At 35.5% G+C, this 17,885-nt stretch overlaps 1 protein-coding gene across 3 annotated transcripts in view; it reads right to left on the bottom strand.

Moving 5' to 3' along the window:
• Positions 1-1,375: 1,375 nt before the first annotated feature.
• LOC143673742 (cytosolic carboxypeptidase 1) overlaps positions 1,376-17,885 on the bottom strand; it is a 262,732-nt gene continuing 246,222 nt past the window's right edge. Inside the window, exon 26 of one of the 3 annotated variants that reach the window (XM_077148653.1) lies at positions 1,376-2,116. In XM_077148653.1, coding sequence (XP_077004768.1) covers positions 1,963-2,116 — 154 coding nt within the window. In that variant the 3' untranslated portion in view covers positions 1,376-1,962. Of the gene's footprint in view, positions 2,117-9,459; positions 9,791-17,885 lie in introns of those variants that run through there. The other 2 variants (XM_077148656.1, XM_077148654.1) reach the window with 2 other exon arrangements.

The following is a 17,885-nucleotide window of genomic DNA, read 5'->3' as shown; positions in this document are numbered from 1 at the left end:
GGACTTTTCTGTAAACCTACATCTCCAATTAAAAAATAAAAATTTAAAAAAATGCTAAGTGAAAGAAACCAGATATAATGTACTACATATTGTATGATTACATTAATATAAAATGGAAGCATGAATTTAGGTACAGAATAAGATTAGTGGTTATATAGGGCTGGGGAGGGACAGAGGGAGTGAAAGGTGAATTGTGAAGGGGTATGGAGTTTTTCTTTTTGGAGTAATGAGAATGTTCTAAAATTGGCTGTGGTGCATTTACAACTCTGTGATTTTACTAAAAGCCATTGATTGTACACACTGGATGGATAGTATGGGATGTGAATATATCTCAATAAAACTGTTCTAAAATTATGATAGTATATGGGGGCTTTACAATGCTAACATAATGAACCGAAATTTTTTAGTCATCCTGCACGTTATAGTAACTATATTCGCTTTTCATATATCACCTTGATTTTCAAAGAATAAAAATTATGAAAAGAATTATAAATATTATAGTTATAGTAAAATGTCATTGTTCTATATATAAAATATAAAATAAATAATTGTAACTTAAGTTATTCCATGAAGCTAAAGTATCCCAATATCTTCCAAATTAGGTCACTAAATACAAAGAGGAATGATTCTACTTTCCAATCGATTTAGTCTTTGTTTTGCTGAGATTAATTAAAATTAGGCTGCTTAGAGTAAAAGTCATCTTTATCAATTGTCCCATACTGTTTTTAAACTCAGCACCCATGGTCACCAAAAGTAACCTACTCTGTGGATAAAATGCCTTAAATAACACAAATAGACAACCTACTTGGAAAATGCAAAAGTCTGAAATGTAATTTTTGAATTTGTTTTGTTATCACAGAAACTTAGTTCTTAAAGCCCTTCTGAAAGCTGTTCAGTTTGTTTTATTTTATTGAAGGCAAAGACAGTTCTGTAGCAAGACAGCTTAAACTTGGGAAGATGTCACTACAAGAAATGGTTTACATCTGTTCCAGTCCTGTAGGACTCTGATAGTGTCTGCATGCTGTAAACAAACTCACTTCCATCAGTCTAAAAGCAGCATAGCTCATGAAATGTCAAAAATAAGTCAATATACAAATGCACATTTAGCATTACAGTCTTCATTTTTAAAGTGTCTTAACTGTATGACTGCAGTGCTGAACTTTGGGTGTATCCATGAAATAACATTTTAGACAAAAAAGTTCCTCAAATATAACTTTTATGATAGGTATAAAGATACCTACACCATAAAAAAACATTGAGACTAGTAAATAAAGCATCTTTTATGAATTGCTATCAGTGTTCAGATGTTAAATTATTATAATATTCTCAAGATCCTGTAAATCAAATAATCTGAGTGTGTTAAAAAGGATGACAAAATAATGCAATATTAGATATAGTTTTATTTGTGTAATTTGGTAATTGTAGAATGAAATGGTTTCAAGGCAAATTCTGGATTATTTCACTCACAACCCAACAGTTAACATGATTCTGAAGAACAGTCTTATCTTCAATATCTCCCCTCCCCCCACAAACACATCTAGAGAAATCCATGTACATATATATTAGTTTTCAACAACTCAGAACCACAATAATCTAGAATTTAGAGTTTATGCTCTGATACACTTCAAAGTTACCCATTTGATGAAGGTTATAACATAAGGAGATAAAAATTCATGCAATGATGCCGAGGTTTTTTTTTTTTTAAGTAAACCCACATTTGATAATTCAATGCTATATAAGAGCACTGAATATCTTAAATAAAACAAGTGCCAATTTTATTATTCATTAATAACACATTTATTTTCTCGAAACCAAACTGGCCCAAGTTAATTTTGTCTGAGTCAGCTCTCTAGAAACTCATGTCTCTCAAATTTCCTATTTAATAAAGACCAAGATATTTCATTTCTTCTTTGCAGTTAACGGGAGATGGCAGAGGGCTCAGGGTAGGCAAGTTCTGGATAATTAAGAGTCAGAAAGTCCTTCTTCTTGAGCAGAAGGCTCATAATCTCCTGCATTGTCAGCCAGTTCAATATCTAACTCCTCATTACTCTCTGCACTGTAATCAACTTCTTCAAGGAATCGAGGTTCATCTTCATCCAACACATAAGTAGTCGGGCTGCAGCCAAAGCACACAGAACACACAAGCCTTGATTAGATTTTAAGTTCTAAAGTTAAGGTATTTCACCATACTGAATTAGCTTTGATTTCAATACAAACTAAGCAGTTTGCATTAATTTTAAAATGTTACAAATGAACAAGTGAAGAGATTTATAATAGTTGAAAGCTCCTTGTATTGACAATGAAGGTCAAAATGCTAATTTTAATTATGAGTGTCAATATATCTTCCATAACTAGAGAACAACAATGGGCTTACTCATTAGGTTACACCTTTGAGGATTTCATCAATTTGCAGAGTACTAAGACTTATTTTTGAAGTTCTGTTTAATCAGGTAAGAGACAATTTCAACAGGTTTTATAAGAAACTATGGGTATTTAATTGGTTCAAGTAACGCATTGAAACCACTTATTCTGTCTACAAAATGATTATCTACAATAAAAATATGTCATATGCTGATTCCCACAGTTTCTATAGGTCAATAAAAAAATGAAAAAACAAATCAACAAGATTAATTACTTCCCCTTAGGGCACAGAATAAGACATTCACTTAAAAGTACTAAGCGCTTCTAAATATTTCATTAAGTAGGTTGCTTGGAATTAAGACCACCTCTCCACTACAGTCTATAACATACTCTCTCCTCTTCAAAAATCACTTAGTCTGATTTCTTCCCATTTGTCAGATTTTACTCTCACACACATGGACACACAACACAGATGTAATCAGATCTAAGATACACGAGAACAACATTTCAAAATGTCCCCATTCTGTTACCAAAGCTACTTTTATTTTACACAGATGTTTGTTTTTCATATACCACCTGCTTCCAAAAAGGATTCCCAATAGCTGATGCAGTTAAAAGCTGTAAAATCAGATAATAAAAAAGAACAATAAACTGTCAAAATGAACAGAAAAGTCATTATGCATCTAAAATGAGAGAATTATTGCAACTAAATATTAAATTCAGTTATCTGAAAGTTAAGGAAGGAAGGAAAAGTTAATGGATTATATAGTCCTAATTTTCCAAGAAGAGAAAGCAAAACTCATCTGGAGAGAGTATATTTCGTTCAAGAATTTCTTTAATCTTCCTCAATGATGAAAGGAGAAAATATATTGTAAAAACCACACTGATCTTATATAACTTTCTCTTTAAATTTCAGAGCTGACACTATGATACAGAGGTCTTGATAAATCATGCTGAATGGCTCAAAAAGTTATGAGACTTTACAACATTCTTAACACTAATGAACACAAATTCACAGTTTTGAATTAAGCAACTAAAATATTTAGCATGAATTTGTTATGGTTTCTGGGAAAAAAGTTAAAAGAAAAGATTATTTGCCTTTTCAAATGACTATTATGATTTCTTTCTTTCTTTTTTTCAAGTTACAGTGATTCATTTCTACTCCCTGACCTTGGTGCTTCAAAATCTCAGGGGGGCTCTGGGTGGCTCTTCCAACAGATGAGGACTAGCTGAAGCAAAGGAGTGGGTGGGTGGGGAGGGAAACTAAGGAGACAGAAGGAGAAATGACAAATCTCTTGCCACAGACTTGCTTATTTTCTTCCTGAAAGCTACCATAAGAAGAAAATACGATGGTGAAACATGCAAAGGAGGAGACAGATTTGCTGAAAAGCCATGCACTACACTGGTTCAGGGGCTGGGGAAACTGACCCGGACTGAAGAGGCTGGCTCCGAAGAGATGGGGCACAGTGGCCAGTGTGTAGATGCCCAGCAGCATCACAGGGCCTCCCAACAGGTAGAAAGAGTACAAAATCCATGCGGTGGGCGGGCAGGTAGGCAGGCAAGCATCATTCAGATCTGCAGATGGAAGAATTCCAGTCCCGGGCAAACAGACTAGCATAAATGACACTGGCTGCAGGAAGCCTAGACCCTGTGCTGAGACTGGAGCAAAGATCTACCTCTACATAGGGACTGAATATTTGGACAGTAATCAATGTGAACTAAGGAAAAAGGTTTAAAGAAGAAGCCTGGTCTTATAAGTTTTGAGTCAATCACAAAACAAGAGGAGTATGATTTAGGAGCAACAAAGATGCCTGAAATAGGGCCAAATACGTCTGAGATAACAGAGACCAGGAGCAATGCTCCTATTAGAGTCTGACTAAGACAAACAGGATGACCTGGAAGGGAAGTTCCTGGAAATTTAAAAGAAAGTAATGTTCAGGACTCTGGGTCCAGATAATAAATTGATCCTGCCAGTTCCTGATCTTGGCTTATTCATAAGGCTAATGGTGGTGTGAACTCCACTCATTTCCTGGCTTTCCCCATTCTGACACCCGGCAGTGGAACAATTTTATATACTTACTCCATTCCTGTGACTCACACCACCTTGATAGGACTATTCTTTCTCCAGGTCTGAACCAAATCACATTCTCAGCCTCAGTTACTTTAAGGTCTACCCTTAGCTGAAGGATACAGAGTTCATTCAGCAATTACGATATTAGTTCAAGAACATTATTAACAGGACTGTGTGTGAAAAGGAGAGTAAATTAGTGGTGGGGAGAGGTTTGTGCAGGGGTGTGTGTGTGTGAGAGAGAGAGAGAAGGAAGAAGGAGAAAGACATCAGTGGATTTTAGCTTAAAGAACTAGGGGAGGACTAAGATAGGAAAAAGAGAAAGGGCAGAAGATTACAACCCCTGACACTCCACTGAAATCCACCTTCATACTGCTATATCCAATTGCCATTTTCCAATCCATTTTTACTAGATCACTCTGCTACACTTAACTGTGATGAAAACTCTTATATCTGTCTCTTCTAGTTTGCTTCATTCTTCTGTACCCTTTCTTATTCTCTGTTCTTCAAACAGGGGTTTCTAAAAATGCACTCTTGGACCACAGCTCTTTCTATATGCACACTCTCTTTGAGTGAGCTCAGATATTTTAATCTATATTCTGATAACTTCCCAATCTAAATTCCTAGCCCTGACTTCTCCTTTGAACTTCTGTATATGCATGGGCTGGCTGGACACATAAATAAGGTTATCCCACATGCATCTCAAATGCAACATGTTCAAACTGAACTCACTGTTCTCCCCACCAAACTTGTTCCTTGTCCATGGTCTCAATATCATTCAGTAAGTCATCCAAGCCAAAATTCTCAATAAAGACCCACATATCAATCTTCTGACAACTCCTTGCCTCACACTTTATAGTACAAACCTTCACTGACATTGTTTCTTCTGCTTCCTACCTTTCTACTTCAAAATGAAACTGTAAGTCTTTCAAAACACAACTCAGGCTCATCTTCAGATGTTCTTCCTTGAAGCCCCTCTTGGGATAAATGCCCTTTCTCTAAACTCTCATCTGTACTCTGCACATTCTTCCTGATCAGTGCATAGACAACTGAGATCATCTATTTGTGTGCCTGACTCCTCAGTACTAAATCATAAACCGCTTGAGGTCAGGAACTATTACTTACTCATCTGAGAACCTCCTGTCAGGTCCCAAAACTACCTGACACATTGCAGGCACTCAATAAAAGTTTGTTCAACTTCAACTCTAATAGAAGTCACAGGGTTCACAAGAACATCAATTTTTCTATTATTCCATCCCATTCATTTTATTTCAGTGAAAAAAAGTTAAGGCACAAGACCAAACATATCAATTCATCTTTACTTTTATTATTAATTCCAACATATGTTTAAAGTACTTTACAACTTATGGAATGTATTCATATACATTAATGATCTCATATGATTCTCACAATATCCTTCACATAAAAGACTGTAAGGTAATTTACACTAGGTTTATAAAGACTTGATCCTTTTACAACAGAAGATAAAAACACAAATATTGTTTTAATCACAAGAAAAAGTCTAATCAAGCATTTAATTATTTCTCATCATTATTATTTTGTTTTTCTACCACTACTTCCTTATTCCTTTCATTTTCTTCATGCAGTTTTGATCTTTGGGCCCTGTTTTCACTTTATTCTCCAAGAGCTTCCTTATATATTCCTGCCTTATCATCCTTCTGTTCTGGATTTTAATTTTAGGGTAAAGGTGACTAAATGAAAAACAATAAGAAACACTTCATGCTAAAAGAGAACAGCATTTTAGTCCAAAAACAAATCCTCCCAATGCTGCTTCAAGGAAAATATCAAAACCGTCACCCAAAGGGCCTTGTCACAGGATGAAAGTATTGAAATTCTCTGCTGTGTGATGTCATATGATGCAGAAAAGGTTTATAATCCCAACTGATTTCTAAAGAGAACAGAAAAAACTGCTTCATTCAGATTCAAAAAGTTTTCTGACTATGCTCATGTTAAACTATCAGGCACTCAATAAAATTAAACCTAAAAAATTTACCATCCCTCTCATATTTATATCATCTCATTTTTAATAGAGCTTTTACATCCAAGAAACAAGAAGGTAGAGCTTCTACTTCATTACCTGTATGCATATACATGATGGACACCATATGCTAAATATGGAATCAGAAACTCTGAGTCTGTGCTTCCACTCCTCCTCTTACCAGCCACAGGACCTTGAACGAGTCACTTACTCTCTTCAAGCACCAGTCTCCTCATGCGCAAAGCAAAGAACAAAATATCAGCCCCCCCTCACCTCACAAAGTTGTGTGGCTCAAATTAGGTAACAAATGTGAAAGCATTTTGTAAACTATGAAGCTTTACAAATATAAAATGCTGTGACAACATTAAAATCTACCTTGTTAAAGAAAAGTAAATCAACCTCTTTTAGTTCCTGAAGACTTCAATAATGGGATGTGCCCTAAGTCAACAGGACTAAAAATTCTTCCTCTACCTCTGTTACTCGGAATCCTCCTTTAAACCTGCACTCTTCTGCAATTATGAAAATAACCTACCTGTTTTAAAACACCACAAGAGATCATGCGGGAGAATTTTTCAAACTGATACACAAATAGAAAAAATATTCAATTGTCTAAATCAGAAATTTGTGAATTGCTGATTATCTCTGTTTTGCTTTGTTTTTCGCATGTGTTGAAATGCCAGGTCTAGGGTGAAAGAAAAGTCTTCCTATCTATACACATAGTAGAAGATATTTTATTTATATACATTACATAATTTGATTCCTATTTTGTAAGAGGTAAGTATAGCATCTCCTAAATATCAGAAAGTAAACAAAATCATCCATAGAAAGTATAAGTGAAAATTTGTTACGAATTGTCTTAAGTGACTCCAGCACACATGCACACAGATACACAGACATACACAATGCTAGTGTATGGAATATCTAACAAGAGAATACTGATCTATTTGAGAAAAAAAAAGAAGCTGCTAATTTGTCACTAAACTCTAACTTAACTTTCCTATTGATCTAAAAGCATTTACATAACGGAAGTGTTAAACGATAGATACATAACCCAAACAATGCAGGAGAACTTCTAAAATTGAAACTATTCACTACATTTCAGTAATTTGCTTACATGGAGGAAACATAATACAATGAAAAGGACTTAAGATTTTCTGACTTAAACCTAGATCCAGAACCAGATTCCTGGTTCTGTCAAACAGTACCAGTTGGGTGATCTTAGGGAAATCAGTCTCTCTGAGCCTCTCTGTATATGCACACATATGCAAAGGGATTACAATAACACTTGCCTCTGATCATTCTCAATACCACACTAGAAGCTGAGGTAATAAAACAACAGAAATTTAGAGTGCGTATGTATGTAAGGGGTACCTATGACCACCCCAGATTTAATGATTTTCTAGGAGGACTCATAGGACTCAGCATATAGTTGTATTTACAGCTATGATTCATTACAGCAAAAGGATACAAAGCAAAATCAACTAAGGGAAAGACACTTGGGGCAAAATCTAGAGGAAACCAAGGACACAGAAGGCCAACTGGTAACACAAGCAAGGAATTCATCAGAGATTTCAGAAATTTCAAAGGATTGGAAAAGATCAAAAGTGGAGTTCTGAGCTGCCAAATTAACTAGAAACTAAGAAGCCAAGTTCCTTCAAAGGCAGATGAGATGCAGAGATGTGGCCCCAACACTCAACAGTGTTACCCAGAGGCATTTGACAAATTCTTAAACTAAATGGTCAAAGAGCTTTAAAAAGCAAAGCAGGAAGTAGCAAAACAAAAGAGAAACAAACAACAGAATTTTTGAAAATCTTGTGGTGCTAAGGAGAAAAAAATTGAAGTTCAGGGCTACCAAAGAAATAGAGCCCTAAGCTTTCAATTGCGATCTCTGCAGGGCTACAACTTAGAAATGTGGCAGGGGTGGGGGTGGGGATGAACTAAGGGCAAAACAAGTTATAGAGATTTTGCAACCCCATCCCAAGCCAGCTCAGTAGGGGATTTGCCCTACTCTGACTGCCTGCCAGAGGAGAGAATGAATTTTCTTTGAAAGAAGATACCATCTAGGGCCTCTCTATATTTTTATACACAATACCTGACATTTGATCAAATATTACCAGGCATATAAAAAATGAGAACCAGAAAAAAACACCCAATAAAACATCCCTGGGTGACCTAGATAATGCAATTATCAGGCATGAACTTCGAAATAACTGTGCTTAATATGTCCATGAAAGCAGATGACAAGATGAAGAATTTCACCATCTGTTTTATATTTTTTTAAAAAGGATCAAATGAAAAGTCTAGAACTAATAAATATATAACTGAACTTAAGAACTCAAAGACAGGCTTAACACTAACTATTGGCGAGAGCTGAAGAGAGAGTCAGTGAAGCAGAAAACAGGTGAGTTAGAAAACATTCACACTGAAGAAAAGAGAGCAAAAAAGGGAAAAGGAATAAAAAATACAAACACCCATGTAACTCAAACCTGCAGAAAAGAAAAAATATGGCAGAAGCAACAATTGGAGAGCTAAATGACTGAGAATTTCCCCAAAGCAAGGAAAGACCCAAGCCACAGACTTAGGAATGGCTGTGAATCCTAAGCAGGACAAATATAAAGAAAATCAAACCTAGGCACTACAGGCAAATTGTTAAAAATCAGAGACAAAAGAAATCCAAAAGCATCCAGGAAAGATATATTACTTTCAAAGCTGATTTCTCAACAAAAACAACAGAAGCCAAAACTCATTGCACTGATACCTTTAAAGTGTTAAAGGGAAGAAGGGGGGAAAAAAAGAAAGAAAAAAGTGCCAACCTAGAATTCTATACTGGAGAAAGTCTTTAAAAGTAAAGGTGAAATAAGGATATTTTTAGATAAACAAAAACAAATAATTTGCTGCCAGTAGAACATGAACTAAAAGAAAAATGAAAGGGAGTTCTTCAGGTAAAAGAAAAATAATCCTATATAAGAACAAAGAAATGGAAGAAGGAATGAAGAACAATGGAATATAAATACAAATGAATAATGAGTGCTTAAAATAATAATGATAATATAGAACAACTCAAAAGGTGGGAGGAGTAAATAAAATTAATGTGTTCTAAGGTTCTAGCATTGTCTATGCAGAGGTAAAAATAATAGTTCAAAGATTCTAATAAGCCAAGGATGCACGTTATAATTTCTATGGTAAACACTGAAAGAACAGTAAAAGAAAATTTAACAAGCTTATAGAGACAAGATAGAATAAAAAAAATTTAACTGATCTCAAAAAAATCAAGGAGGTAAAAAGGAACATTGTGGTCCACAGTGGCTCAGTGGCAGAGTTCTTGCCTGCCATGCTGGAGATGTGGGTTCGATATCCGGTGCCTGCCCATGCAAAAAAAGAAAAAAAGGAACATAAAACTAGTGAGCAACAGAATGCAAAACATAGTATCTATAAACTCAATTATATCAGTAATTCATTCAATGAAGATTGACTGAATACTCAAAAGACACAGATTGGACTACAAAATATACAATTATAAGCTGCATACAAGATTTTCAGATCTTAAAGTACACAGAAAAGCTAAGAGTAAAAGGATGGGAAAACACATATTATGCAAACACTAAAAAAAGCTGTGGTAACTTTGCTAATGCAACATAAAGTGCACTTTAAAGCAAGAAGTATTGCAGCAGTCCAGGGGTCGGGACCCCACCCCCAATTCTGCTAGGGAAAAGGGTGGAGCCTTGAGCATGTCACAGTCTGCATGACCAGAACACAGAGTTGGAAGGCCACTGAGCCTAATCACTGTGGGTAATGAAGTTTCATGAGATTCTCTGTGAGCTCAGACTTCTTTGTGGCCAGGTCTTGTAAGGCTCTGCTACATAGGGCACTCCCCTTTTTCTTGTTTTTTGTGGATCACTGATTTCCATTTCCCAACCAGCTGTCATTGGGAAAGAACTGACTCCTGTAAGCAAGTCCCAAGTTACATTCATGGGGAACTTTTTGCCTTTATTGATACCTGTTCTAGCCAGCTCAAGCCCGAGACTTCTTTTTGGTCTCAGGCTTGAGCTGGCTAGAACAGGTATCAATAAAGGAAGAGACATTTCATAATGGTAAAGGGGTCAATTTACCAGAATGATGCAAAAATTAGAAAATTCTATGCAGCTACTAATACAACTTCAAAATATATAAAGCAAAAACTGGAAGAAAAAAAAAAAGGAAAAACAGACACATCCACAACCATGGAGGAACTTGAACACATCTCTCTTTAGTAACCAAAAATTTGGATAGATAATGATACGAAAGATCTGAACCTGATTAATAAACAATTATATCAGATATATCGAACACTTAACAATTAGAGAATATATATTCTTTCCCAATGTGATGGGAATATTTACTGAATATGTATTCTTCCTTATTCTGATATGCTGTTATTCTTAAAAGTTTTCAAACAGAGACTATAACTTCACTCTTTCAAGAGGCTATCAAGAACAAAAATTAAGTATGTATAAATATGCACACTCATCAAATTCCTTGCATACTGAAGTGCTATTAACTTGATACCTATCTAGAAATCAATTATAAGGTTCATTTACATCTCCTAAGTAATGGCTTGAAGCTATGTACCCCAAGCTAAGAGTTAATGTTCTTAAATTTAATCTATTTCTGTGGGTGTAATTCCATTATAAATGGGACCTTTTGGTGAGGTTATTTCAAGTATGTCTGGCCCAAGTGAATCAGGATAGGTCTTTACCCTATTACTGATGATCTTACAAAGAAAGCCACAAAGAGAGAAAGCCAACAGGCAGAAACTAGAAGTCAATGGACCCCAGAGAAGACAGAATAGTCTATCATGTTCAATGTCATGTGACAGAAAAGCCAAGGACCAATGATTGCCAGCAGCCAGTCCCAAAATGCCACAGTCTTTGGAAGAAAGCATCACCTTGATGATGTCTTGATTTTGGACTTTTCCTAGCAGCCAGAAACTAAAACTTCCTATGATAAGCTTCAAAGTCTTCATTATAATCAAATGTGGCCTGGAATCCTGAAGTGCTCACATTAGTCCTAAATATTTTTATGGTTGATTTCAAAATCCAGGAAAAGATGTTCCATATAGTGTGGGAACAACAGTATTTCATCTACTTAGCACAAACACAAATGGTTCATTTTTAGTTCTAAGCAGTTATTATTTTCAGTGGACTAGAAGTCATGATGTGAACATCAATTGCATGGAAGGATTTATCTACCTAGAAAATATTCCAAGAGAAGTTAAAGGTATGAGAATTGTCTACGTAGTAACAATGACTCTCAGAAACACAAATCAGACTCAAGAATCTGCATAAAAGAACCATTAAAAAGGAAGATCTTCATTTAAGGTTCACTCGATTAAGTGGTAAACTATATGTTAAAAATAAAGCGCATTAATACCAATAGGCTTTACATAAAAAGTCACATATCATGTAATTCCATATATTTGAAATATCCAAAATAGGTAAATCCATAGAGAAAGCAGATGTGGATGCCAAAGGTTGGGGAGGGAGGAAGGAATGGAGAGTAAGGTTCTCCTTTGGATGTGAATAAACAGTTCAGAAGTAGGTAAGATAAATATTGCACAATATTGCGATTATACACTTTAAAATGGTTACTTTTATATTATGAGAATTTCACCTCTCAAAAAAAATTAGGTTCACATATTGTTCTAGTTTGTTAGCTACTGGAATGCAACATACCAGAGAAGGATTGGCTTTTAATAAAAAGGGATTTATTTTGTTAGTTCTTCAGAGGAAAGGCAGCTAACTTTCCACTGAGGTTCTTTCTTACATGGGAAGGCAGAGGATGGTCTCTGCTGGCCTTCTCTCCAAGCCCCTGGGTTCCAACAACTCTCCCCGTGGTGACTTCTTTCTGCATCTCCAAAGGCCTAGGCAGAGCTGTGAGTGCTGAGATGAGGAATGCCGAGCTGCTTAGGCTGTGCTAGGTTGTGCTCTCATTTAAGCACCAGCCAATTAAGTCAATGTCATTCATTGCAGCAGGCACGCCTCCTAGCCGACTGCAGATTAATTAGCAACAGATGAGGTTCACATGCCATCGGCTCATGTCTGCAGCAACAAAACTAGGTACGTTCACCTGGCCAAGTCGACAACTCAATCTAACTACCACATATATTGTATGATTATTACAGAAATTAGGCCTCATCTAAATGTGTGGATTTTTAATTACAATAAACATTGTATAGAGATTGCTATTTTCCAGGTTCACTTTCCTCAAATACACTTGAACATCACATGCCTTTTATACCCTGAAACTGAGTTACCACCACAATGTCCTAGAAAGAATTGTTAAATCTTTTGTCATTCTCACTCTCAAATCTTTTAAATGAGGGTCACTGAGACTGTTAAATAGTTCAAGTGACAGGTAAATTGAAAATAATTTTTCTTAAGCACAAAATACTATAGCTATAAATTTTTATATGAGTTCCACCAGCATTCCCAGCTTTGACTTAAAAGAGAAACACCCCCAGGGAACACATAAAACAAATTTAATGTTGCCTTATAAGAAACTTTTCATATACAACAAAAACAATTGAGTTAAATTAAAATGATTTGTATGTGGTAATTTCCAATGGATGTCTTGGGAATATAAAATATATTTAATTTTCAAGTACAGGCTTCAATGAAAAGTTTCATAACTTCTGAATAAACGTAGTAAGTTTAACATAAGCATCTATTTCTGATCTTTTCTCAAATGCCAATAAAATGACAGAATAACTAATTTTTCACAAGGATAAATGCTCAAGGAACACAAAAATTTGAGAAGAAATAACAACAAAGAAGAGACATCAAAAAGTTTTGTAAGACCCAAGGCAGATGTATGGAAGTAATGGTTTGAGTTCTAACTTCCTTTACTTTGCTAAGTACCTACAAAAAAAAAAAAAAATGCTGATTTGCCTCACAAAGCCCCAGAATAGTTCAGAAACTAGAAACACTGGTTATAAAGAAAGGGTCTTTCAGGGTGGGGCTAAAAACAGATGAAATGGTTATAAGGTTTTATAAGGAGAAGTTAGACTTTTAGATTGCTTTCCTCAGCCATAGTACAGAGAGATGGGAAGTAGTTTTCTGGGGACAAATCCTTTGTTCCTAGGTGGTAAAGACCTTGTCTAGGACAGGGTACTCATTTAGGCCTAACAGGCAGAAGTAAATCATCCTCCAGAAATGGAGGGGGTGGGAGGTGGCGAGGACAAGTGAAAATCACTTAGTAAGTCCTACTGAGCTTCCAGAATGCTAGCTACTGGGCTTATGCCTCAAGGCATAATGTATTATCAAAGTTTTTTTTTTTAATCACCCTGTTAAGGAGTCTTTTTTAGAGATTTTCCTAATTCCTTCCCCATGAAATTTTAATATGACATAAAAGATTAAAATCTTTTCCACAGTGCCTAACCATTTTATCTGAATTCGGTGATCTCAGAAAACAGCACAAGTTAAAAAATCCCTATGCCTGTGTTCTGTCCAAGTTGACCTTAACTTCTTAGCTTGAGTAAACTCCAGACAGCCTTCTGTCTAACTATAGGCCCCTGATCTCTGATGCTCTGGCTTTTACAGAATCCATCTTCCACAATCAACTCAGGAGATAAGATCAACTAATAGACACATCCCACTAACCTTCTCTTGCAGAACTCTTCCATGAACTCATCTCAGTCCTTAAAAACCCTCCTCCCCTCTGTATCAGAGGAGCTGAGGTCCACCTCTCCCCCTTCTGTTACTGTGATAGCCTTTATGGTCTTTCTCTTCTCTGAAATTTTTTCATTGATACTCCCAACCAATTTTCCCTTCCTTGAAGGGGTAAAGCCTAAAGAACAGCAGCCTCCACCCTTAGAATGCATTTCCTAAGGTAAAATATTGGAAGACTCCTCTGAAAGACAACTAAATATTTCAAGGAAACAAAACAAAACAAGATAAACAGGGAATATCAACCTTTATGGTGATCCCAAAGAAAAATCTCACAGTGAGGCCATCTGTCAACAAGCCCTGCTTTCCAGTGCCTCAATTAAAGAAAGAAAGAGCAGCAGATATTAGAGGATAGGCTTTAATGTGAAAGAAATTTTAAAAATAGAAGAAAGGAATCATATGAAATCTAAATAACATAGGGAGTAGAAAAAACTTTGGGAAAGAGGAAAACATTTACATTGTTATAGAGAATAAAAAAAGAACAGGGTTATATTTAAAAAATAAACATTCAGAGAATAGAAAGCTTTTGGAAATTAAAAATAAGATAGCTGAAATAAAAATTGAAGGTCAGAATAAATTAATATAAGGACATTTCTTGGAAAGTAAAAAATAGAAAAAATAAAGAAGAGGATTAGAAGTTCAGCCCAGGAAGTCTAATAGATTTTGTTTTTTTAAAAAATGGTTCAAGAAAGAACACACAGGAGGGCTAGTAATGTTCTGTTCATGATTTGGGTGTTATTTCATGGGTGTGTTCAGTTTGTGAAAATTTAACAAGCTGTATGCTTAAGATATATTTACTTTTTGTATGAATAGAGTATGTGCAAACATTAACTATAAATGCAAATGAACCAAATGCTCTAACTAAAAAGCAATACCAGACTAAATTTTTAAAATATTATATTTTTAAAATTATTAAAATATTATATTCTACTTACAAGACATATAAATATAATGACACAGAAAGCTTAGATATAAACACTAAACAAAACAAAGTTAATGATGTCTCACTATGGTTTTAATTTGATTTTCCAGATGACGGTTCCAAATGCATATTAAGTTCACTGATAGATTTTTAGATTGACTTTAGTAGGTATCCCAAAATACTTAAATATAATGACTTGTTAATAGTACACAATCACCCAGTGAATACCTATTACATTGCCAGACACTGAGATTACAAAAATGATTTTTATAAAGTCCCTATCTTTGAAGTTTTGGAGCTTGAGCAGGGTGAGGAAGGCATCCAAGAGAGGAAGAGGTTGGTAGTGGGGAGGGGAGACTGATTATACACAGATGATCAAGTAAGTAAAAGTATTAAAGAAAATGAAAGCCAGGCTTCTCAGTCTTAAAGAAGGCAGTTTCAAATTTGAAATTAGAAAACTAGATTGAATCCTTACGTATAGGACTGGAATTGAAACAACTGGTATAAATTCAGGATTTTCAGATCAATTTGTGTGTTTGTATGCATGCATGTGCATGTGTGTATGTGTATACATGTGTGCATAAATTTAAATATATACTATACATCTGTCCCCTGAGAAGGGCCAGCAGAAAACAAGGAGCACAAGTAGCACCTAGACCTACATCTAAACACCACTCCCCACGAAAAGGAATCAGGGAGGCTTGAGGTAATGGCTGATTCCATATTTGGGATAAAGTAAGTACAAAAATGAGTCTGAAAATTCTATTGTGCCAGAAAGCAAGGAAGTGCTTAAAGAATGATGGGGACATGTCAAAAACACAGAGAACTTGTTTCAAGGAGCCAAATCAGGGAATAGCTAAGCTTCAGAGTAAATAATGATTAACAGATTAAAACACTTAATAAAATTAGTAACCATGAATTCTATACATATACATTTTTAAATGAGTCAGGTGAAAGTTTGATGAGAAATGGGATATTTTCATAGTTTCAAAGTATATCCCCATAAAAATACCCATTAATTACAAAATTTTAACAAGTAACTATACAATGGAGAAGTATGGCAGACAACAACTCATTTTATATATACTGAATGAACAAAGTGAACAGCATAATAGGACAAATTAAAACTCAAATTTATGATAGGATGCAATCAGAAGAACAGAGTATCCAAAATATTCCTGCCAAAAGATGTATAACCTGAATATAAACAGTAAGAGATGCAGACAAAAACTCAGACTGAGGGACTGTAATCTTCAAAAGCATCAAGATATACAAATCAAGCAATGGCTAAGGAACTGCTCCAGACTAAAGTAACAGAAAAGAGACATGCAATTGTAGTTTGCTAGCTGCCGGAATGCAACACACCAGAGACATGCCAGCTTTCAATAAAAGGGGATATATTTGGTCAATGTATAGTTCTTTAGAGGAAAGGCAGCTAACTTTCAACTGAGTTATCCTTTCTTACATGGGAAGGCACAGGGTGATCTCTGCTGGCCTTCTCTCCAGGCCTTTGTGTTCCAACAACTTTCCCCCGGGTGATTACTTTCTGAATCTCCAAAGGCCTGGGCTGAGCTGCGAGTGCCAAGATGAGGTATGCTGAGCTGCTTGGGCTGTGCTACGTTGAGTCTCTCATTTAAGCACCAGCCAATTAAATCAAACATCATTCACTGCAGCAGGCACACCTCCTAGCCGACTGCAGATGTAATCAGCAACAGATGAGGTTCACATGCCATTGGCTCATTCCATAGGAGTAGCACCTTCATCTAGTCAAGTTGACACCTGAACCTAACTACCATACATGGTAAGTAAAAGCAAGATGCAATTCTAAACTAGATTTTCAGCTGACAAGATATATGGGAAAAACTGGCAAAGCTTGAGTAGGATTTGAAAATTAGAAGGAATGAAGATATCAATGTTAACTGCATGATTTTGATAGTAGTATGGTGGTTAGTAGGAGAACGTCCTAGTTTGTAGGAAATACACGCTGCAACACTGTCCAACATAGTAGCCACTGGCCACTTGTGGTTACTGAGCAGTTAAAATGTGCTTGTCTCAACTGAGATGTGCTGTAAGCATAAAATACACACCAGATTTTGAAGACTTTATAAAAAAAGGGTGTAAAATATTTCACTAATATTTTCACATTGATTACATGTTGAAATAATATTTTAGAAATATTTGCCTAAATAAAATATTATTAAAGTTAATTCTCTTTTTACTTTTTAAATGTGACTACTAGAAAATTTAAAATTACATACACGGCTTGCATTAGTGTCTGTTGGACACCACTGGTCTAAAGTATTCTGTGGGGGGACAGGGCATCAGGTTGGCAATTTATTCTCAAATGGGTCAAGAAAAAATATTCTTTGTATCATACTTCCCATCTGTTATGTTAAGTTTGTGATTGTTTCAAAAAGTTAACTGATAAAGAGTTCCTGCTCTTGAGAAACTCAGATTAGAAATACAAACATGTCAATGTAAAATACAATAGTACTAAACTAGAGGTATGGAGAAAATGCATTTGAGAGGGGGACAGAACAACAGCAGGGAGAAATGACTGACTGCTTAATGATTTAAGTCAATAAACAGGAAACAGCTGGAGCAAAATTTCACAGGCAAACTGTCTGAAATAACTGTTTATTATTAGGTTTGGGTTTTTAAGTGCCTATACTTAACTGGAAAAAGTTCTTAACCTTTTTGGCACCCTTTGAAAACCTGGTGAAGCCTATGAAGTCCTCCTTCTCACAGTAATGTTTCACACACATAAAAGAAAATATATATGACTGCATAGGAAACCAATTATATTGAAATACAATTATTAAAAAGTTAACA

The sequence above is a fragment of the Tamandua tetradactyla genome, chromosome 2 (genome assembly GCF_023851605.1).
Source record: "Tamandua tetradactyla isolate mTamTet1 chromosome 2, mTamTet1.pri, whole genome shotgun sequence".
Taxonomy (NCBI): domain Eukaryota; kingdom Metazoa; phylum Chordata; class Mammalia; order Pilosa; family Myrmecophagidae; genus Tamandua; species Tamandua tetradactyla.
This window is presented reverse-complemented; position numbering and strand designations above follow the sequence as displayed.